The sequence below is a fragment of the Mugil cephalus genome, chromosome 20 (genome assembly GCF_022458985.1).
Source record: "Mugil cephalus isolate CIBA_MC_2020 chromosome 20, CIBA_Mcephalus_1.1, whole genome shotgun sequence".
Classification (NCBI taxonomy): domain Eukaryota; kingdom Metazoa; phylum Chordata; class Actinopteri; order Mugiliformes; family Mugilidae; genus Mugil; species Mugil cephalus.
Genome location: NC_061789.1, coordinates 16,361,083 through 16,384,354, shown reverse-complemented (window position 1 = coordinate 16,384,354; position 23,272 = coordinate 16,361,083). Strand labels below are relative to the sequence as shown.

At 41.7% G+C, this 23,272-nt stretch overlaps 2 protein-coding genes across 4 annotated transcripts; one reads left to right on the top strand and one right to left on the bottom strand.

Moving 5' to 3' along the window:
- Positions 1–623: 623 nt before the first annotated feature.
- On the top strand, positions 624–11,576 carry LOC124997935 (UNC93-like protein MFSD11). Of its 2 annotated transcripts, XM_047571990.1 has the most exons (13): positions 625–1,025; positions 1,480–1,535; positions 1,621–1,728; positions 1,810–1,889; positions 2,890–2,986; positions 5,922–5,980; positions 6,099–6,243; positions 7,107–7,156; positions 9,059–9,124; positions 9,208–9,333; positions 9,430–9,604; positions 9,689–9,824; positions 10,838–11,576. In XM_047571990.1, the coding sequence occupies exons 1-13, from the start codon at positions 936–938 to the stop codon at positions 10,988–10,990; spliced, it is 1,341 nt and encodes a 446-aa protein (XP_047427946.1). In that variant the 5' UTR covers positions 625–935; the 3' UTR covers positions 10,991–11,576. The 2 variants fall into 2 exon arrangements, with proteins under 2 accessions (XP_047427945.1, XP_047427946.1); XM_047571989.1 differs by having other exon boundaries at positions 624–1,025; positions 9,208–9,604.
- A 2,006-nt stretch (positions 11,577–13,582) lies between these two features.
- kdm8 (lysine (K)-specific demethylase 8) lies at positions 13,583–20,869 on the bottom strand. Of its 2 annotated transcripts, none has more exons than XM_047571986.1 (8): positions 20,739–20,869; positions 19,051–19,529; positions 17,679–17,851; positions 16,864–16,996; positions 16,708–16,758; positions 14,088–14,237; positions 13,894–13,986; positions 13,583–13,809 (listed from the first exon to the last, which is right to left on the bottom strand). In XM_047571986.1, exons 2-8 carry the CDS (start codon positions 19,504–19,506, stop codon positions 13,645–13,647), a joined length of 1,221 nt encoding a protein of 406 aa, XP_047427942.1. In that variant the 5' UTR covers positions 19,507–19,529; positions 20,739–20,869; the 3' UTR covers positions 13,583–13,644. The 2 variants fall into 2 exon arrangements, with proteins under 2 accessions (XP_047427942.1, XP_047427943.1); XM_047571987.1 differs by having other exon boundaries at positions 19,051–19,526; positions 20,739–20,847.
- Between the last annotated feature and the right edge of the window lie 2,403 nt (positions 20,870–23,272).

The window sequence follows — 23,272 nt, the reverse complement described above, 5'->3', positions numbered from 1 at the left end:
GAGGCAGAAAAACCCAGACACCGAGAGGTGGCACTTTAACCAATGGCTACTGGCAAAGTTATCCAATTCCTGCAATAATGTTTGGGCTCGATATTTAAAATGCTTATCTATTGGATGTTATAGCTATTACCTCAGAGGTTGAAAAGTTTCAAATAACTGACTTCAACTTCTATGTTTTTAAGGCTCTGCTTCAAAACACACATAACTGACCGACAGTTAACTTTGATAATTTCCCACTTTCATGTAGAATACCGCTTTTGTATAGGCTTATACTTTATTTTATTTAGTTTAGTTGTAGTTTGTTCGTGAAAAATGTACCTGTTATTAGTTACTGAATAATTATTACATTATTAATACGAAAAAAATCCAAATCGTGTGAGTTTATTGATCAGAAATGGAAAAATAATAATAATAATCTGAGGTCGATCTTATCAGCTGTCGTTTAAAATTTTATTACTCTCTACAAAACAATTAGTCTTTTTTTATTTATTTATTTACTGTGCCTATGTTTATGGTGTGTAGGTAATTGTGGGGCTGCTTCTCTTCGTCACCTCTGGAAGGCAGCACAGCGAAGTGAGTTTAAATTACGGCAAATTTCACGAGAAGAAGAAGAAACGGGGGGAAAAAAAAAACCCAGTAACGGCAAAATAGGAGGATGACGACACCGTGACGAAGAAGTCCCAGTAAAAGGAAGACCACGAAATATTGATAATGAAAGTCACAAGTTGTCATGCGTACTTGGTCTAACAGCGAGGAGGCGTCCTTAGGGGCTGTCCCATAACTGTTAATCTCTGCTCCTCTTTCTCTGACCGCTATTCGCGCATTAAACTGTAACTACATAGTTGGTAAAGTCAACTTTCGTTGAAATGCTCATCCAAATTAGTTGTCGGTGCAGCAAACTTGAAATGTACTGATAGGAGCGTTGGGAGGACACCATGGCAGACAGGAGGACTTTCAACGTTGTGATTTTGGGTGTGGGGTTTCTCTTCATATTCACCGCCTTCACCACCTGCGGGAACATTGAAGTAAGTCAACGACGTTTCAGTTTTTTTCTTCTTTTTTTTTTAGAAACAGTTCATCAGATTTGTATGTTGAATGTACATGTGCTGTGGGATTTTAATTGTATGCACGGAGCAGACTTCCCGGCCCGCAGCCCTGGAAACTAGCCTGCTCAAAAACTGCAAGAGACTCCAATGCTGTGCAATTTTACTAATATCTGGCAACGTGCGGATGTGTCCTACAATCACGTGTATTAAGTTTGTGTTAAAATAAATAAATAAATAAGAATCAGAGTTCAAATGTGCAGCAGGAAACTGGCCAGTCAGAGGAGCATGTCAGGCGCATCTCGTGTTTCTAATTTTCTTTAATAATCAGGGAGATGATCAAACCGGATGAATGGCATTTGACCCTTTTTTTTCTCTTTTTTTTTTTTTTTTGCAACACTGCCTAACACAAAGTTTTTTCTTTCATGAATTCCAGCAAACTGTTGTAAAAAGCCTGGGAAATGCTACTTTTACGGGAAGCGGGTACCACAGGTAAGCCCTCAGCTCAGAGACAAACACAAAGTGGTATATGTTTGCTTCACCTTGTCTTCTTTTTGCCTTTTTTGTTTTTTCCAAGTCTGGGGATCATCTACGGGGTCTTTTCATTCTCCAATTTGCTTGCGCCGACTGTTGTCACAGTGATCGGCCCGAAGCCGACCATGTTTCTGAGTGGTCTGCTCTACAGGTGAGCTTTTAATGCTGGCTGCGGCCTGTACTGTTGAAAATCTGCTCACACATGTCGCTCACCATGTGGGTTTGTGTCCAGTGGCTACGTCGCAGTGTTCATCGTACCTTCAACGTGGTCCTTCTACTTGACCTCTGTGCTCATCGGCATCGGAGCAGCCAGTAAGTTCTTCTCCCTCCACAACACCTAGCATATTTGTAACAGCGGGCACATTATTATTAAGGTAGCAGTTAATAACTTAAAGGGCAGTTAGGGAAACACGTCCATGGATTACAGTGATGTTAGGTGAAAATAAAGAAAAACTTTGGCTTAAAACTTGACCTATATTTAAGAATATTAGTTTTATTAGTTACACTTTCATTCTTTCCAAATCAGCTGGGTGCCAGGAATTTTAATTCTCTCCATTTTCTTTTTCCTATTTGGCTTCAACTGACTGTTTTCATTAGTGATTAGTCTGGCGATGACTTCCTCTGTTAGTTAACCATGTCATTTGCATCATGCCCGAAATTAGTGAAAATTTAATTAAAAATTCCAGGCGCCAAAGATCTAAACAACTCGTGTTCTGTCTGCAGAAAAGTTCTGCAGACTGTATGTCCCGCGAGACAAAGCGCAGCTTTCACGAGTCGTCACGTTTGCGTGTAGAGTTGCAGCATGTCGGGCACATGCTCAGTCACATTCCACTAACCCAGATGTGTGTGTGTGTGTGAACAGCGGAGCGGGATGCGATGTATTAACATTAGCTCAATTTCGGGTGTTGAAATCCAAATAGCGTTTAATCATGCGTGCGGGGATTATCGTGACCGGGGCGCGCTGGTGCGTACAAACAGTGTATCCAAAATTAGACCTTAAATGGGGTTAGGGGCTGTTTCTCCCAACAGAGCGCAGCACCTTGAGCTCGCTCGTAAATGTTTGTGAAAATACAGAGAAAGTGTCCCTCTGCTGAGCATTTACTGAAGAAATGAAGAAAAATTATTTGAGGCTTTTTATTATTGTTATTATTTTTTCATGCAGGCCTCAATTCACTGCAGTGGGATGAATTTGTATTCATGTCCCAAGCCCACTGTATGGTTAGATGCATTAGTTACCAAGCCTGGAAGCTAATTTTTCACTTGATGTGGGTGATTAGCTGACTGGTTAAATTTTTTTGCTTCGCCCTCGCAGTGCTCTGGACAGCTCAAGGACACTTTCTGGTGGAAAACTCTGAGGCTTCCACTATCAACAGGAACACTGGGGTGTTCTGGGCTCTCCTGCAGTGCAGGTACGTAGCTGCTGACACAGGAATGTTACACACTGTCTGCATCACTGTTAGGTTTACTCACCTCCATGCATTAGCTCTATATGATGGTTATTTAAATGAGGCATTTAGTGGCATTACGTCTTATTTGGTATTGGTAATTGGTATTATTTTTTATAGCGCTTAGGTTTTCAACATGGGGTCCGTGACCCTTAGGGGGTCCGCGGAGGTACTGCAGGGGGGTCGCAAAATCTTTGGTTGATTAGACATTTTTATATATATATTTTTTTTTTAATTTTCCCCCACAAATTTAAATTTCTTTAAATGCACATTAATACAAACCTAACATATTTTAGTAAAGGGATAAATGGAGGCAGAAGACGTTATCTTTCAGTCAGCACTTCACTCATTCACCGATACAGGAGCTGTCTCGTCAGCACACTGATTCACACAGAGCGCCACACTGGACCTGTCAATCAAAGCTTCCTGTACACAGTAGGCCCCGCCCACGCTGCTGAGTCAATCACGAGACCGTAGAAGGCCCATGTGAAGTCCAGAAGCATGCTGCAATATTAGCAGAAAAGAAGCTAACAGTGCAGCTCGCTCCCATCACCCAACAACATTTGAAATAAAAAAAATATATTTGAATCAATGTGTTATTTGAATAGCTTAATATTGAATGCAAAATAATGATAATAATGTATATTTATAAATAGCACTAGGCGGGGTTTAATATAGAACACATATAGTAGATTAGGGGTCCCTACTTAATCTCTCCATCATTAGCATGAAAAACATTGAAGACCCCTGATGTAGCGCCTTTCTTCCTATTCCCACATATTCACACACTAGTGCCAAACACCGGGGGCAACTTAGGGTTCGGTGTCTTGCTTAAGCACACCTTGCCATGTGGTTCATGCGCCAGATGTCATGCGCCGCTAACCCTCAACAACCGACTCCATGTGCTGAGCCCCAGCCTCTCCCTTCAGACTCCAGGAGCTTAAATGCTCCTAAAATGAATTTTCTTCTTCTTCTCTTTTTCGTTTGAGGCATTTCAGTTGATCAAATATGTAATTGCACTGCAGCAGCCAACCTCCTGCCGTGATCTGTATTGTCAGCTGCACGGGCCGCATCATTTCATAAATACCATCAGTTCCTCCGTAAAGCCTCTTAAAGAGGAGAGTTGCGCAGGTGAGAGCTTTGGCCTTTTCACTTCTTGTATTTGGCAAATTGCTCTTGCACACTGGCTCGGACAACTAATTTGTATTTGCTAAAATATGCAAATTGAATTTGTATAATAATTACATTGGCTGTCACCTGCACCAAAGCTCCCAATAGGGCAACGCTAATCTGACTCCGCAGCGGTGATCGCTGCCACAGTAAACTTCCGAATCGGTTCTTCACAGCCTGCAGACACAAACACAGAACGCCGCTGAAAATCACTGTTATCTTTCATGAATAACCCCTGATGTCCCTCGCCGTGGCTCCAGGACAGACTAATCTCCATTTTTTTTTTTTCAGTTGAGGTGGATTTGTAATTAAAGATGGAAATAGATCACAGTGTTTTACAGAAAGGCAAATAAACAAGATTAAAAAAACGAAAGAAGCATCCTCAGAGACGGAAATGCGGATTGTTTTGTTTATAAAGTCGGCGTTTGATTATATAAAGAAAAAAGTTACTCCACATTTTTCTGTCTATCAAATATCATTTCTCAAAGGACTCAGTTATCACCATATTCAGTGTTTTTTTTTTGTTTTTTTTACATTCACTGATTATCTAAATGGAAACGCTTTAATTAAAAGGTCACATGAAAGCCCCTGGAAGGTTTGAAATACATTAAATTCCATGTACACAATAAATTGCACAGAGGGTCTTATAATTAAATGTTTAACTAACCTAAATCTCAGACTAAGCTGTTCTAATTATGATAGAAAATTGAAGGATTTATCTTCCGGCATCATTTCAGGGAAACAAAAGGCACTCATTCCCTGCTCTCTATAGAGCTGCAGAGCCCCGGGAGGGACATGTGGAGAATAAAAATGCAGTCAAATAATAAGATGTACTTTTGCGCGTTCCCCAATAACTTTCACAGGATCTCACATAACCTTTTCGTTCTTTTGAAAACATTTTTTTTTAGGTTTTGTCATTTTATTTTAGGCACCGTGGCTCAAAGTTCACTCACTAAAAATTAAATACTAGAAAAGGTTAGAGCTAGCATTGCATTAAGTGCTCCTCAGCTTGTTAAGTTATTTCATGTGCGTTCCCGTACAATAAATGAAAACAGATTAGACCACTTGCCATAAAAATTATAACACGGATAACTATTTCCGAAGCAGCAGCGCACTAATTGGGTTTTTTATTTCGTAGAATCAAAATGACAAGGACCCCCTCACACACACACAGACACACACACGGCCTCCTATCCACCCTCTGAGTCCATACACTGTCCTTACACACAGTTCCTTTTCTGTTTAAAACAGTTCCTTCTATATTTACCTGTAGACTTTTTACACATTCTTTTTTAATATTTTGTATATTTTACATGGCTCTCATTTCATACCAATGCTTATTGTACCAAACACAAACTTGCTGCTTGAGTGAGGATATGTGGCAATAAATACAATTCTGAAAAACTATTAGAATAAAAACTAAAACCCGTACGAACCTTTATCATACTGAATGACTACACTAGTTCTTAGTCATTATTCCCATTGGTTTAGGTTTCGCATCCATAAATTCCCAACATATTTCATTGTGTGTTTGTTAAGGGGAAGTAGCAATAAAATAACATAGCATGTATAGTAAATACACTGTATATTGTGGTCATTTTTTATAAAGACAATACTGATATATTATGCAAAGGTTTCTCCCAGCACGAATTACGATATATGTCAGCTTTACACTGTATTCATGTGTGCCATTATCTCATTTAATGCACACCATTCCTTTTGTTTGCAGCATGCTGTTCGGCAATCTTTACATTTATTTCGAATGGAACGGAAAAACGGAAATATCAGGTAGGCTCAAGCTCGACAAGGCCGCGAAACAGCGGCTGGTCATCTGAGCGCGGCCGCGGCTCGGTGTCGTCCATGTATGTGGCGGCCTTTAATTAAGAGGTGCATTTCCATCTCTCAGACAGCAGCCGGAGAATGACTTTCCTGGCCCTGCTCGTCGCCTCCGTCCTCGGCACTCTCACCTTCCTGGTGCTGAGGAAGATCCACCACGAGGAGGAGATGCTGTCTGAAGAGGAAGGGCAGTCGCTGCTGTCCACTCGTGTGATGTAAAAGAATATCCTCAGATAATTGCACCTTTTTCACCGCAGCGCCACAAAAGTCACTCAGAATGTATTCGTGTTTCTGCTCGGAAAAGACGCGGAGCACTACGTGTATCAGGGCTAACTAAACAAGTTGTTTACTTTTTACCTCACAACCAGTTGACCTTGTTAAGCTCTCGCCCCCAAATTTATTATTTTCTTCAAATGACACCTTGGATCTCGTAAGAGGTTTTTAAGTCGACTCGGGCGCAGTTCTGCAGGAGTTTCAAACCACTCTCGCCCTTCACGGAAATGACACGGACCGTTTTTCTCTAGATCAATGCAATTTTGATAGTCGAGCCCAATCATAGCACTTTACACAAGTGGGGTGCAATCAGGCAGATTCGGAGCGGACGGGTCGGAGGCTTTCTCCTCCGGAGTGGCGGAGGACGAAGACCACCCAAACTCTCCAGGAACAGCCCTCAGCATTGTTTCAGACTCGCTTAAATATTTATGACTCCACTGTGGGGACGTTTGATGAAAACACATAAGGCATCCGTCGCGAAGCACACGAGCCTGGAAGTAGTTCATCCGGGAGAATTCTTTTTGGCATGCTGATTTGGACAAAACATATTCCGTCCACCTGTTTTTGTGCGGGCAGCAGATTGTGTTAGAGACTGTTTTGGGTATCCGCTTGATGGGAAATGTTTGAGCCGTCCTCATTGGAGACCAAACAATAATTCAAACAGAGCAACGAGGAGTCATATGAATGAGAATCCTTCCTCACTTCACCTGTTTTTTACTTGAAGGATGCTATTTGCCTGTGTGTATAGTTTCTATTGATTCATTTTTCCGCGTTGTGGAATATTGATTTCATTTCTGTTGTTCAGGTACAAGAACAGAGCAGATACCGCCATGCAGGATACCAAGTCGGAGTTCAGTAAGTTGTTATCAGTAAGAGCTGGCAGTGTACACTTCAGCAAGCCATACTGAAGTGTACAGCCTTAAAATAACACTGTGGAATTTCTCTTCAACGTGAACTAACTGTATTAATTATGATGCAACCCTGCACATGAGTGTGTACACATGCATACATAATAAACTGTGCGCGTTACCGCTGCGCTACACGGATCGCGATCGGATTGGAAAAGTGTCAAAAGGAATTATTCAAGAAAACGGTGCGCAAGTACAACTCCATTGAAGATTTGCCGTTAATTCGTTCTGCTGCTATTCGCTCGTCCACGATGCAAAGGCAAACAGCTGGTTACACTCACGTTGCACTTGTGGGATTAGTCTAAAAAGATCCGCAGAATTGTTTGTGTAGTCTCACTGCCAGTGACGTCCCAGAGCGACTCGAGTTTGAGTGACGACAACCGCACCATTTCATTTGTATCAGTTCCTGTTGATGTAAAACAGAACAAATGTCAAGTTATTTATTTAGGAAACTAACTAATCTAAAAAGTATATTGTATATCTGCATTTAAACTACTCCATGGAGTTAGTATGTAGTATGGGTTTAGGACACAGCTTAAGATCAGCAGGCCTTCTAGTGTCACATTTACCAATTAACACAAGACACAGAATTTTGTTTCAGCTGCTGTGAATGAATTAGATCCAGAACTGATGTAGAATATGATCATGACAGGAGAAGGAAATATCATTGACTGTTGGGAAACATTTGGACCTGGCATTAATGTGGATGTTACTTAGACATGTACCACCCACTTAGATCAGCAGCCATCCCTAGCAGGTTTTGCAAAAAACACATGAACAGCACAAGGTGTTGACCTCAAAGTTGTTTAAATTCACTAGATGCCAAACTAGGACCCAAAGACCCCCCCCCAACAACATTGTGTTGCCAGACACCAGAGGAAACCCTCAGAAGACCCACGTCCATTCAGTAATGAGTCTGCTGTGGAAGGTGGTCATAATGTTATGCCTGATTGGTGTATATCTATTCATGGGGAATGCTGACACCAGATTTTTTCCGCTATCCTGCCAGTAGTCGTTGAGATATTTCCGTCTTGACTGATGCGGTGGGAACCATCCTATGAGCCATATGCTGCTAGCGTAGCTAACACGCACTAACAGTACAGTAACACGTGCACCATCCTTCTCTTCCTGTTTTCACAAGTACGCTTTTCGCAAGGCACTGAAGACCTTATAGAATGTGTGTTATTCTCCTCCTTCCCCAGTTATTAGCATTACACTCCACAGCTTAGTCTAGCAGGCACTCAACTGCAGTTTTGTTTTTCTTCAAGTGACAATTGCTTTCACGCGGATAAAAATCTTCCAGCTTCAGACCAGAGTACACAGGGACGGCCTGCGCGCAGGTTTATTTCAGATTACATCTCTGTTTGTCGACTGGAAACTCCGCTGCACTCGCACCTGCCTCGAGTGCAGCCCCAAGTTGTTTGGAGGATCAGATTACTCTTTGTCTTGTGTGTATCTCGCGCGCATCTGCGCTTGTGTACACCTGCCTTAAAGGTATCGGGGGTTTATCAAAGATGCACGGCGATTCATGTCAAGGAAGGGCATCGAGGCGCATACAGACAAACCTGGTGGGACTTCTTCGTTTAAAATACGAATTTTTTCCTAACAGCCTGAGTGAAAGTGTCTCCCGGGTGCTTTTCCATCTGCATTTAAATGTGGCTTTTTGGGCTTACTGCGACCAAATACTTCCCCCCATATTCCACCTGTATCTACCTGTATTGGTCTGGTCTGGTCTGAATGTCTGCATTTTCAATAGACCGCAGAACAGATGTAAAATAAATGTATTAATGGTGGAAATACCAAATTTAGTAGCAATCCATACGAGTGTGTTTCATCTCTTCCTTTTCAGAGACTATGATGCAGCTACTGAAGACTAAAACTATACTGCTGCTGAGTCCCTGCATGGCATACAGTGGTGAGTCAAAAGCAATATCATAGCAAGTGCCCTGGCTTCATGTAAAGGGCCTCCAGCTGCAGCGAGATCTCCTTGTTCCCCAGGCCTCGAGCTATCCTTCTACAGCGGAGTGTACGGGACGTGCATAGGAGCGACGACGCAGTTCGGAGAAGCCGCTAAAGGCTTGATCGGGATCTCTGGGATTGTGGTAGGCGTCGGAGAAATAGTGGGTGAGTTCACTTTTCCTGTCTCAGAGTATGCTTGGAGGAGCTTAAGCCCGCATGGGTCATTGAGTTTCGTAACGGTGCGCGCTCCGTCCCGACCAGGTGGAGGCTTCTTCGGGCTGCTGTGCAAGAACAACCGCTTCAGACGGACCTCGGTGGTGTTCCTGGGAATGGTGGTGCATTTCATTGCTTTTTATTTGATCTTCCTCAACATCCCAAACGACGCCCCTGTTGTCTTTGAAACCACCACCCAAAAGAGCCCATATTTAACTCCGAGGTAGGTGTTTGTCTGATAATCGAGCGTAAGCAAGACGGGAATTTTACATCAGGGTCATGGTTGTGTCCGTATCCTCTCTCTCAGCGTTTCCATCGCCATGCTGTGCAGCTTCCTGCTCGGACTTGGGGACAGCTGCTTCAACACGCAGCTCTACAGCATATTGGGGCGCGTTTACGCCGAGCAAAGCACGCCCGCTTTTGCCATCTTCAAATTCATCCAGGTAATCCCGACTTGCCAATTCTCAAGCAAAGCCGGGTCCAGGATGTTGCCCTGCCAAGTGTGAAATAAATTCACAGAGGTTCACATTTAAAAGGGAAAAGAAGAAGGAAGACTCACACCTCTCGACTGCAACATTTTTTCTTAGCTATCAAATTGGCCTCTAACAAGATTTAACCCTAGAAACGTTCTCAACGGATATTGAAACATATCTAAAGCTTTTGCAGCCGTATGTCAGTTTCTCACCTCTGTGTACACAGTAGCCTGATTACAGCCCTATGTTGACATTGCTGCCACAGCTATGTGGTTGCTAAGCTATACTCCTGTAATGTATCTACCATCAACCTATGTCTTATCTATTGAACCTACTGAGTGGCTAATGGTGGCATTAGGGTTGGGAAAAAAATATCGATACGCCAATATATCGCAATTCTTCTGATACAATATCGATTTTGAATGACTTAGTATATTTTAAAAGAAATGGAAAAAGTCATGTTGTGGGCCGTGAAACAACTTCCGCACCACCTTTTTCTGTACACATGCAATTGGAAATGGATCATTTGGATTAATATTGTTTTTGCCTCTAATGAATGATCACCGTCATCTGATGTACATATATTCAAGGTGTATTTTAAGCTGCACATAAAGTTTCAAAGTGAACCATGTAAAATATTGCAATATATCGCAGTACCATAATATCGCGATAATGTATCGTATCGTGGCACAAGTATCGTGATACGTATTGTATTGTGAATCCCTTGCCAATACCCACCCCTAGTTGGTGTAGTAAAGACAGGCAGAAGGATGGAGCTTTTCCAACCACTTAGAGACGTGGATGAGGAAATACATTTGGGACCAATCACAGTTCACACAAGCTACGCTGTACACACAGCATACATACGTTGCCAAGCATAAAACTAACTTGAACGTGACGTTAGGATGCATTAGTTTAAAGGAGTAACATAAGATAAGCACACCTTTGTCTTATTATCCAATAATCTGCGTGTCCCTTTGCAGTCTGTCTGTGCAGCAGTGGCGTTCTTCTACAGCGGCTACCTCCTCCTGATGTGGCAGCTCCTGCTGATGATCATCCTGGGCTTCGCTGGAACGCTCTGCTTCTTCGTGGTCGAGAGGATGCAGAACTTTCCTCCAGATTTACAGGATTACTAGAAAAGAAGACGTTTTCCGTTTCAGCATTGATCGGTGCTCGCTGGGACGGACGCTCTTTGGGAGGAAGCTGGGCCAATCGGAAAAACGACCCCGCGTCTTTTATTTCACGCTAAAAACCTCTTTGCACTTAAGATGCACCGAAGGTCAGATACATTTGCAGTGAACTGAAACCAAGTTGCTTTTAAAACCTCTGAATAGCATTACATGGTTATCAATCAGCCTGGAATGTACTTTGCACACTTTGTGTCCTAATTATCCGGCACTACAGAGCAATATTGTTAAACTTTAACATTATTTTTTCTACTACACCGTCTTACTGCAGGATTTTAATATCACGTTATGTTTCAATTTGCATTGCTTCAAGCTCAATTTTATAATAATGTCTTTGTTGAATATATTTTAACTAAACTATTACATTACAACTTGTAAAGCTGTTTATAATGATAAAAATAGATGTGACTAATTAATGCCTGACAATCACTCCTCTTTTTTTTTGTATATTTTGCGTTTAAAGTGTTTCATCCCCAGATTTCTGAATGTTCATGAATATGTAATGTACACTAATTAAAACTGGCAAGCTCAAGTATCTGCTGTTGTTTAACATTTTGTAATCGTCGTGTAAGCTCAGATGGTGAAAACGCAAGGAGCTTTAAAAAAAAAAGAAAAAATAGCTTCGATCTTTAGATAAATATTGACACACGGGGAATATTTACTGTGGTCATTCCCTGTGATTGAGTGCCATAAGAGGCCCTGGGCTTTAATTTTATGTTTCAGCCCTTCACCTGGATCTTAACCCGGACATTTCAGCACAGCGCTTTTACACTAAGGGATAAACAAGAAACAAATCTTCATCTTTTTAAGCTGTACATCCAGGCGTCACTTTAAATAAATCTGGATTTATTGCTAATTTGCCAGATTTATTTGAAAATCAATGAGACCATTAATCAAACAAAACGAAGGGGGGGAAAAAGGCACCAGTGAAGGTCCAAGTTTAAGAGAAAGGGTTACAAGCCCAGAGGACTCACATTACTCCACTGGTAATTGAGTATTGATCACATTATAATGAGAGTAAGCAGTTTTGTGTGATCCTCAGTCAATTGTGCCACTTACCTGACAACGACGAAGCGCCCAGGGGCTAAGTGAAGTATACAGCATTTACTCACAGAATTAAATCCTGGCAGGGTTCATGTTATTAGTTTAGAGAGATAACCTTGTAAGGAAAGTAACTAGGTTGGGATAAGTCTATTACCTGAACACTGGCATGTTTAATGCATGAGCCATTTGTTAAACCGCCTGCACTCACAGAAAGTTGTAGTGTCATCGTTTTTTTCTTTTTCTTTTTATGATAATGTAAATCGTTCGTTTGAGCTAATAGGCTTTATCTTTAATTAAAATATGCAATTTAAAAAATACGACTACATGGCTTAAGTTGTAGCTGGGTTGACGTATGTTCTTATTAGTTCAGTTATTACGTTATGTGTGTGGCATAAAGACTCGGTAATATGTTTAAGTGTCAAAGCATGTTGGAAATTATACCTTTGTTTGGATAAAAATAAGTAAAAAACTCCATGGCATATTCATTTCCTTCTTAGGTTTGAAGCAAATTAGTTTGTTCGAGCCACCTCTCGTGCTTCCACTGTAATCTCCTTGTAATATTCACCCATCATTTACTGAATGAAAAAGCCTTTCTGTTGTGTTTTATTAAAATATTCCCACAACTCTCCAGCTCCACCGTCCCTGATTTCCCACAACGCTACTTTAGCCGACGGTGAATTTTTTGCTGAAAATCAGATCAAAAGTGCACATCAGGGCTGATGTGCTTCATTTTGTCACATCCCAACATCATAGATGCAACGAGCAGGCCTGATTGTAACGGACCTACGGGACACGCGGCCGCGGTCTGGGATCTGCTGCGGCCTTTGTAGTCAGGTTCTGTGTTTTTGGTCCCAGACAAGAGCTGCACTGTCAGGGTACTAAAACCAATGAGGTGGTTTTAATTTCAAAGTCTGTCTGTGCCCAGGGGATTAATTCATTTAATTTATTAATTAAATTTTCATATGTGATCTGCCTGATTGCCTCAGACTGTCAGTTGAACCAGAGAGTGGTGTTTATTACCATATTCCTGTACCTGTAGCTCGCTCGGTTTATTAAATTTAAACACTTGCCTCATTTCCATGAATTATGGAAATCACACATCCGAGGGTATTTGTAGGAATAAGGTTGAGAACACAATTAAATAAGGCAATCTGGAAAAAAAAACAAAAACATATCCCTGTCAAATGAGATGACTAACAACCCTTTGTAAATTACATGCCGTAGGAAACGAGCACGAACAATTTTAACCACTCATTTGTTTCGTCGTGTTTTTTTGTGTGTGTGTGTGCGCGCGTTGCTGGTAGCTTTCCACACAATAGACGTTGTTGCAGTGATCAGCGGCACAATTAAACTAATCATCCAGCAATGTGTGTTCATTGTCAATGGGTGAAAGGTTTGCTTGATCAGCGGTTGTCTTAACATTTCTGAGAATTAGCCTCACATTAGTTTAAAAAGTCTTGATTGATTCCCCTCCGCAGCAGCACAAATCAAGCCAAACTCGTTTCTTTTTTTTTTCTTTCTTAGATATATATTTTCTTTTAAAAATTACAATTCTGCAATCACGACCACCAGAAGCTGACAGAGAAGCTGAGTTCTAAGGACCGGACGTAATGCCAGTGTCGGACGGGGATGAACAGCACGTCTCCGGGCCGCAGCAGACATTCGAGATACGGAGCTTCGGCAAACTCTGGGAAGCGCTCGGCGTCTGGATTCTCCACCTCCACCTGCACGGAAGGAGCCAGAAATAGGAAATGCTGCATATATTTGCAGGTTGTACACGTGCTATCTCTGCAGGCTGTCAATCCCACCTGACTGGTGTTGTGAAGCAGCGGTGATTGATGAGGGTACAGCTTGTCTGAGTCCTCCGGGGAGTATAGGCGAATGTATTTGCTTCCCACCACCTGATGAAAGGGAGGGAGGGGAATCCCATGAGGTGAGCCGAACGCGATCACGTGACGGATCTTTGACACAGATGGAGGAGAGCGGCGCTTCTGATCGTCACCTGAGCAAGGAAGTTCTGTTGAGGATCTTGGTGAAGAGGAGACACTGTACCTCCGGGCCCGAACCACGCGTTGACGGTGATGTCGTCTTCGTCTCCTTCACCGAGGCAGCAATAATCTGGGAGGCGGATGTCTTCCTTCAGCTCTGGTATCTGAGGGAACATGAAACTGAGTAACTAATTTCGCCTTTTTTTTTTTACCCAAAGTAATTACTATAATTGTTTTTCTTCTTTCTACTCTGGTAGCCTTGCTAAAAAAATCTTCAGTTTTCATCTTTCATAGGTCTACCTTTTTGGTTTTACAGTAACTCATTGTTAAGCATAGTCTAGCTGCTGAAACTTCAATTTAAGAAAAAGTAATAACATTTCACTCTTACTCATGACCTTCCTAGAAAAATAACAACAGCAGTGGATCGTATTAAGACCTGTATTCACATACAGAACACAACCAAAACCCAAATATCAAACGATATGATTTGGCGACCCACTTGCAATACCTTCACAGCCCATCGGGGGTGCTGCTGCCCACAGGTTGGGAATCACTGGTTTAGCACGATTGAAGATAATAAAGATCATTTTAATAAACACCTGTCAAGCGTATGACCTGCTGATAAATAATTGTTCCCCTACTGTATTTACACCTCAAGGTTCTACTGAGACTCTCATATATCGAGGCATCATCCTTGACGACGATTTGTCTTTTAAACTCCATATTGAAAACCTGACAAAGAAGCTAAAAGTGAGCTTTTATTTCCGAAATAAATCGTGTTTTTCTTTTATCTCTAAAAACAACAAAAAAAAAGGCTTGTTGTTGCTACTTTTATTCCTTTATTAGATTATTGTGATGTACCGTACGTGGACGCCATGTACTCCGCTCCCTCCGGCCGGGACAATCTCCAGGAATCACCAAAATCATTTCAACTTATCACAATTTCTGATTGTAGGACCAGACTTAACGTCTTTTTAATGGCAAATTACGGAGTGTGAAAATGTTTTACTGTATAGTATGTTATCATGTTTGTACTGGTGTTCTCTCAGTGCGTATTGTTGTTCACCGTTCTGTTCTGTTGTGTTTGCTTTAACGTGAACTCTCTTTCCTCAGGATCAACCTTCTCTGCCTCCACCCATGGGCTCTGGATGTTTTTTTTGTTGGGATTATTATTATTATTTCTCTCTCATGCCTGTGTCTTCCTTGTTTGTGTCTTATTATGATTTGTTCTTTAATGCTGTCTCCTTAGCCAGGCCTTGCTTGTAAAACAGATATTTTAAGCTGAAGCAATCTGCCTGGTAAAATAAACAAGCGTGACAATGTTTACGCACACTCAACACCATCACCTAAAGTTTCTGTTTCAGACTGCTCTGGTTTCAGCTAGGTGTCCCTAATAAAGTGGGCTGTTGTCTGTGCACCTCAATTTCAAACATGTTTAAGTGAGACTTCTAAAGATAAAGGACAGACTCAACATACAGTCAACAAACTGTCTCAGAAAAAACAAAAACAAAAAAGAGACGCTGCATTAATTTACTGCTGACGCAAGCTCCTTCTCTTTCTGTAAACCTACATCTAGTTCGTCATTTTATTGCACCAAATCGGTTTGAAATATTTCGTATAAATAAGTAACAGAACAAAAAGGAGCAGCTGCAGTGAGCTGTTAGATGAAGAGCTACAAGAATAAAGGCTGCACACTTCCCTCTTCTCAGCGTGATATCAAACTACTGGAACAGTTTTGTTCGTAAACCCGTGAACAGGTAGAGTACAATAGAATAGAGTAGAAAAGAATAGAATAAAATGCCCTTTATTGTCATTATACGGTGTACATAAGGTCAGTCATTGCCTGACGAATTTATTAAGACGACAGTAGCTTGTCTGTGTCCTCAGGCCGCGAAGAATTAAGCCACATTTTCCATTGCCGCCAGTAAAATGTGAGATTTCAACTTTAGCATATATTTATTCATTTATTTTATTTAGCACCATTCAGTCTGCTACCGTGTGTGTAATGCAATTTCAGCGCGACTTTTACTTTAGGGACAATCTGACCTTTTCTGTCCCAGCTCCAATTTCCGATTCCTCAAATTAGGGCGTGTGCAGCTACAGATTCAATACCAGGAGGAATTTAAGAATTTTTCTGCTTGTAATGTTTGCCAATCGGATTAAAAATAATTATTCCGACACTTATAATATGTTCCTTGAAATTCTCCATATTTTACTATACCATAAATCCATGTTGATTATCTAGAAGAAAACCCTGAATGCTTCTTTACCTGTTCCTAACGTGATGTTAGAAAGTGTAAATAAAGAGCTGATTGTGAAAGACGGGGATGCAGAGGGAAAATTCAAGATGAGTGATGACTCCTTTCCTGGCCTCATTCTGATCTACGAAACAGCTGAAAATACCCAACTATTAGCTTGACAAGGTGCCCTTTCTGGAAAGTTCAATCCAGACAATCCACTCACTTTTATGGTTAAGTCAGGGAGAGAAAGCCAATATTGTTCAAAGCACTATGATGTGAGGATGACAGCTGGAGGGAAAGGAATCCCATTCTTCATACTGCTTAAAATGTCATCTGATTATTAAAGTAATATATTCGAGTTTTTACAATCGTCTAAATAAAACTCTGACCGTACCTGATCAAAAAGCTGGTGCTGAGCCAGATAACCCGGACACTTCCCTCCATCCTGGGACATTTGGACGCACGGGAAAAAATGCAAAATATTACGTTAGAAATCACATGATGTATCAACTTTGACTTGAATTGAAGATCTGCTGGTGGATGCACTTACTTTACATAAAATGTACCTGTCAATGAATTCATTGACAGTGAGCAGCGTTTGCGACCAGTCCTCATCCGTGTACCTGGATCCCACCTCGACGGGAACAGTCCGACAGCCGGCTACCGTCCTCAGGTATTCTATGCTTATGAGACAAGGGAGACAATTTCAGGCATAACTCATGAACAAAATCTGCTCATTCTGGATCCCAGCAATGCTCCAGAAAACGTTACATAAGCAACCGGATGCCAGGAGCCCTGTGTCAGGTGTCGGGGTGACTAGTGAGCTGTGTGGGAAGAAGGAGAACAGGGAAGAATATTCTTAAATTCAGATGTGTTACATCAGACTCTGGTGCCAGATGTAAGAGTCAGGAATCAGGGGATGTAGTGACGAGGACCTGAACTGAGTTCTTTTTTTTTTTTTTGAAACAACAACAACCACCTCTGTGGTGTAGGTTTTATGTGACATGCAAGCTGTCCCTCTACACCAGAGTTTGCCAGATTATATGTCCTCTCATCTAGGTAAGTGCCCTCTGCTGTGTAAATCAGTCTGATTTCAAGGCTTCTGAACATAAGTAGAGCCGTTATGTGCTACATCGCTAATGCTAATACTGTGACATTTATTTTCAGACAAGGAAGAAAAAGGTTTTCTAACATAAGTTCTTTTCTTTCTTTCTTTCTTTCTTTCTTTCTTTCTTTCTTTCTTTCTTTCAGTCTTTCTTGCCTGTCTTTAAGCTCAGTATATTGACATTAGTAATGAAAAACTGGTTCCAAAAAGGGAAAACAACAGACATGGTGATGTGAATGAAGAAGCCGAATAAAACAAACCTCCAGGAGTGTTTGTTGAGGGCGGGCCAGTGGTCAATGATTCCCTCTAAGATCACTGGCTTGAGGGGGAGCAGATAGTTCGTATTGAAGCTTTCCAGTGAAGGACACTTTATCCTGGGAACGGCCAACTGGTCTTTGATCACGGGAACATGTGGGCTCGCGATCTTTATTCTCTGTTAATGATGTCAAAATGAAAAGGGGAAAGATGAGACAGTTCAAGCTCAAAGGAAAACAACAACAAAGACAAAGCAGCTGTGATCGGACTTCTTATTAGAGCTGAGAATATGAGTTGGTTATTAGTGAGCCCTCAGAGTGGGTAAATAACTATTAATAATTATTCTACGCTGATCAGGCATAACATTAAAACCACTGACACGAGGAGTAAATAACATGCGACAAGTCAATGTTCTGCTGGGAAACTTCTGGATGTGGCATTCATGTGGAAGTAACTTAGACCATCTAACAGTTTAGGAACAACTAAAAAAAACATGAAGAACAGCACAAGGTGTTGACCTGGCCTCCAAATTCACTAGATCCTAAACTAATCAAGTATCTGTGAGATGATCCACAGAGGCCCCTCCCCTCAACCCATAGGAACCAACAGCCCCCACTAACAACATCCTGTTTCCAGACACCACAGGACACCCTCAGAAGACCCATGTCCATTCTCTGATGAGACACAACTCTTTTGGAGGCACAAGGGAGACCTACACAATATTAGGAAGGTGGTCATAATGTTATGCCTGATCAGTGTATATTGATTTGACATTTGAGAGCTTGTTGCAAGTTGCACTTCATCGTCCATGACATCTGATGGCATCCAGCAGGATGAAGAGTAAAAACAGAAATAATAATCAAAGACATTCAAGCTTAATATCGTACAGTATCTAATAATAAGAATAATAACACACAACCATTACAACCACAAACAGACGATGCCCCGATGGGAGGAAACCTTGATCCGAGAGAGAGGAGTGGTGTAAACATTTTGTCAATACATTTACAGGAAAATATTTGTGTGAAGATGTGTGATCTGATTTCGTTTTGGCTGTGATAAATCCATTAGGTGACGTGGCACATTTCTAGGAGGGGCAGAGATGTAGCTGGACTCGTTCAGTCTTGGTTAACTTTTTCTAATGAATGAATTCATTGTTCCTCAGAAGAAGGTTGGGCCAAAACTTGTTCTTCTTCTACTGCATTTCTGACAGAACCAGTTTGCGCTGACTAATATTTTGGGGAACGGCAAAGTACATATCTTATCATTTCATTTTATTTAGCGTGTAAAGAGTTAACCTCTCATTTAAAAAAAAAAATCTTGTGCCAGTTAAATAAACTGAATACACAATAGTGTGTTTTATGTAAAAAGACTGACCTTGACCTCGGCATGTTCACTGTCATCCTCATCTTTGGCAGATTTCCTTATTTCACTCTGCAGAATCTGAACAACATCCTGAAGTATGTTTTCCATGATGGCTGCGCCCATGAGGAAAGACATGTCACAGGTCCTGACGGCCTGCAGGATCTCATCTTCTGATGGGTTCTCGCGACACAGCGCGGCCACTTTGAACAGGCAGCCATAGGAGTAAACGCGCCTCCACTCCTTGTCCACATGGCGCCACGTCCCCGTGTTCAGTCTCTCCCACGAAATATCCAAAATGACCTGAGCGTTAAGCGTGCGGCTGGCGCTCGGTGAGTCACTGTACAGCTGCCGCCTGGACCGCTTCAGCATTTCCACCACACTTGATTCCACTCTGTCGCCGAACTGCAGCGGAAACCGCTCTTCATTAAGAGGCAGAACGGCGGAGATTTTTGACCACAGCGATGCCATTGATGAGAGGGTCTTTATTTCTGCTGCGGGGGTGAACAATGGAGGTGAGTCAGGGCTGCGATTGCTCAGACAGCACTTAGAATTTTAATCACAATTTACATAAACACCGTTTAGAGACTGCGCGACTTTTAATTCAATGACATTTCCAGTGGCAAAGCTGCGATTTAATTCCCCGTTCTGTGCTCAAATGGTCATGGACCCAGCATTGTGTCTGCTAAAACTGCCTGTCATCATCACACGCAGCACGCAGGACACTTGTCATTTCAATCACAGAAAGCCTCTTTGCAGCAGTGAAACACGCGCACACGCCAAATTTCCAAATTGGCAGCTACAAAACGCAGGTGAGGGCACCGCGAGCCAGAACTGAGAGTGTGACACATGCGCAGCCATGACACTCTGTCACAAGGTCTCTGGAAGCGGCACCTCTGCCTCTGTGTGACTCCATGCATGTTTGGACGCTCTGTGTTGGCTGGAGATGATGCCAAAGTGCGAGGCAGCCAACTCCGAGCACCTGATTCATTTGAGCACAGAAACGCAGCCTTGTGAACTCTGACGCAACTAAACTAAACTGAATGGATGCGTTTAATGTGCCATATGCCCGAGGTGTGCCACGACCCTGAAGTGCGCTCTGGCACCGCTGATTTTTTTTTATACGGTTGCAAGAGCTAAAGAGAGATGGAGTGAGATGAGAAAGAGACAGAAGTACAAAGAGGTTTTTTTTTTTTTTAGGATGATGAACAGTTTTCATGCTGAAAGAAATTACAGGAGGTGGGAGGAGCGAACCTTTGCTATTTACATTTACCATTTTCATGCAGAGGAAGGAGGAGGAAGCAAACGATTCTCTTTAAAACTACTGAAATTTGAATTTTATTTCAGTTTTTACTAATCCGCGAAGAGATGCACCGAAAAACCCGGAAGTTAGTTCTGGTTTTTGAAAAGATTTCGAAAAGAAATTAAGGTCAAGACCCACATATTGCTCGATTAGCATTATTTTATAAGCATTATTTTATGAAATAGTTTTGTTGTTATTTATTGAAACTAAAATGATATAATATATGTTAATGTATATATTTCTAACACACGACTATTGACTTCAATGCATCAAATATATTAGTCAAATTACGGATATTAACTGCACAGTTGCACGTTGCAACAATACCGCGTCCAAAAGACGACTCGTTTGGACATACTTTGATTTAAAGTGAATTAATAGCCTAAACGGTTGTATTTACCTGTTACTGTCACATTTTCACCGTTTGTTCTTCAACATTTGAAACATTTTCGCGGTTTCACCGGTACCGAAGGAGCTCCAAACACAGAGCTCTCCTGTCGGTGGGACAACAAAAACATACCGGGAGGAAACTCGAACAGCGGAGAACTTTGGTTCCACATTGCTTTTTTTTTTTGTCACAAACTGCAACGCTAAATTACACCAGCTGGTTTTTATTGATATTTAATCAATGTATCAATGTCTATGATGCTTTCAAGTTTTGTGGCCGTTATTTACAAAGCAGAAACGTGTTTGCATCTAATACTGACCCAGTAGAGCCATGTGCACATGCTTTAACATGAGAAACACCACTCTGCTCACATTGATCCGGATGACATGTTGCTAAGTGCTTGGAGCGCATTAAGAGACCCACACTCCAGCACGCGCACAGGCACAATACACTCTGCACACACCTGTTTGTCATGTTTTGCCAATTTCCAACTGGGCGCACACCATCCTACATTCTACTCCTACACAGATACATTTGCCCAACCTCTCAGTCTTGTAGCATCTCCAAAGCCTGTTCCCCTTTCCAGATTAGCAACCATCTGTAGCGTAGCTCAGTCAGATATAGCAAAACAGGGCTCTGGTAACAGCACGGCTTCATTTACAAACACAAAGACACACATCAATTCATTTATAAATCTGTCTCAACAGGTGAGTCCATTCACTGTGAGTAAGTCAGCTCTAATAAGTAATGGTAAAATCTTTCAGAAACATGGCCCTTTTCCTGCCTTTGCTCCTGCTGCTCAGAAATGTATATCAGCACAGATATTCCTAGAAGACTGATTGATATGTATCTCCTCGTGTGAAGCCAAAACAGTAATTGGGTTTGTCTTTTTGATGTCACACAGAGATATTTGAGGGCTTTTTTTTTTTATATTCAATTGCTTTTTGGGGGACGGGGAGGCCTGAACAAACACGATATGAAACCTTCGGCAGGGAAGTCTAGAATCCATAAACACCCGGCACTATTATCAAATGTCAAACACTCATATGAAATTCAAATAATCTCGGTGCAAACCGCAGAGCTGTTGGTGTATGTAAAGCAGATGGAAACCAAGAGAGAAGGGGGGCCCGCCATTCCACGAATCACAGGGGATTTTAGAATGTTTCAGGCATTTCTATTCATTCTCACAGTGTAAACAGAAGAATTCTCAAGGCTCGATCTATTGTTCGCTTACTTGCGCGGAGGTGAGAAATTACCGCGGTGTCCAAAACAGAAGCGCGCTCTTTTGTGTTTTTTTTTTTAAGCTTTTGCTTTTGGAAGAAAAGGACGGAAAAAGATAATTACAAAGTCAGTTGAATAAAGTGTGATTGAGTGTTCAGTAACCTGCAGAAGGAACATCCTTGTACATGACGTGAAATAAATAATCATTCATTAAAAGAAAAAAAAGGTAATATTGTAAGACACATCGAGCGCACCTCATCTGGTGAGACTCGGCGTTCATTATTGTGCGGGATGCGGAGGGAGAGCAACGCCACCTCATGATGCAAACGCTGTTTGTGCGTCTGTGAGAGCGGTGAGGGTGGTCCCAGCAGGAGAGGCCGTTGCATTATTCACGCGGGCCTGACGCTGTGCTTGTAAAACAGTGTGGGGCTGCACTGAAGGTCAGAGGCCCAGTGATGTTGTTACTCCCCGTGCTGTCAGCACTGACTTCGTGTGCAGGTCGTCCGTCCAAAGCTTCATCGGCAGGGGTCAGCGACCTTTCCCCCGCTTACGGGGAAGGAGGGGGCGATCGCTGCGCCTTTTCCTCCCCGGACCTAGTTATCTGGTGCCCTTCATAAAATATTTCAGGCTTTTATTTTACAGTGTCATGTGTAATATTATCTATTTACATGTTGTTGTTTTTTCTAATTAACTGAAAAGACTTCATATGACATTGGTTTTCTTTTATACTGACCAGAAGGAGTGGCTGGACCAAAGCTGGTTTCATATTTATTTTTTATTTTTACACATTAGACAAACTAAAATATATTAGTATCTTTAAAGGTTCTGGTAGGCACATGTCCACCCATTGTTTTAATTTATTATATTTTATTGAGGGGCACAGTTGCGCAGTCTCTACAAAGGAGTCTCTCCAATCTGTTAAAGATGTGGGTGTAGGAGACGGTTAAAAATGATCTTCCATGTACTAATACTGTGAAATTTACTGTTTGCTATAGAATTTAATGGCCATTTCGAACAAGAAGATTTAGGAATAGAAGTTTCTTCTCAGGGTTAACTGCAGTTTTTGCCTTCCGAGGCCAATGAGACACATGACAGCATGTAAATAAAGGTACATTCGGTTTCTAGATTCATTTATCAAAGGTTTTTATAACATTTAATTGTTGACATTTTAACAATACCTATAGCTAATCTATTAAAAAAAAGAACTATTAGGACACATACCACTTCAAGTTGTCCACGTGACGCGTGACTTACGTGACACCTCTGCTGGCAGGTGGAGTTTGTTAGACGTGAACAGCGAAACTGTTTCCTCTCTTTCTAGTCTT

Coding starts and splice junctions, on each gene's coding strand:
- LOC124997935 (XM_047571989.1), top strand. CDS start 936: ATGGCAGACAGGAGGACTTTCAACGTTGTGATTTTGGGTGTGGGGTTT. Junction 1,729..1,809: donor CTGAGTGGTCTGCTCTACAG/GTGAGCTTTTAA, acceptor GTTTGTGTCCAG/TGGCTACGTCGCAGTGTTCA. Junction 7,157..9,058: donor GGATACCAAGTCGGAGTTCA/GTAAGTTGTTAT, acceptor CTTCCTTTTCAG/AGACTATGATGCAGCTACTG.
- kdm8 (XM_047571986.1), bottom strand. CDS start 19,506: ATGGCATCGCTGTGGTCAAAAATCTCCGCCGTTCTGCCTCTTAATGAA. Junction 17,852..19,050: donor GTGAACATGCCGAGGTCAAG/GTCAGTCTTTTT, acceptor CATCATTAACAG/AGAATAAAGATCGCGAGCCC. Junction 13,810..13,893: donor TGCTTCACAACACCAGTCAG/GTGGGATTGACA, acceptor CCTTCCGTGCAG/GTGGAGGTGGAGAATCCAGA.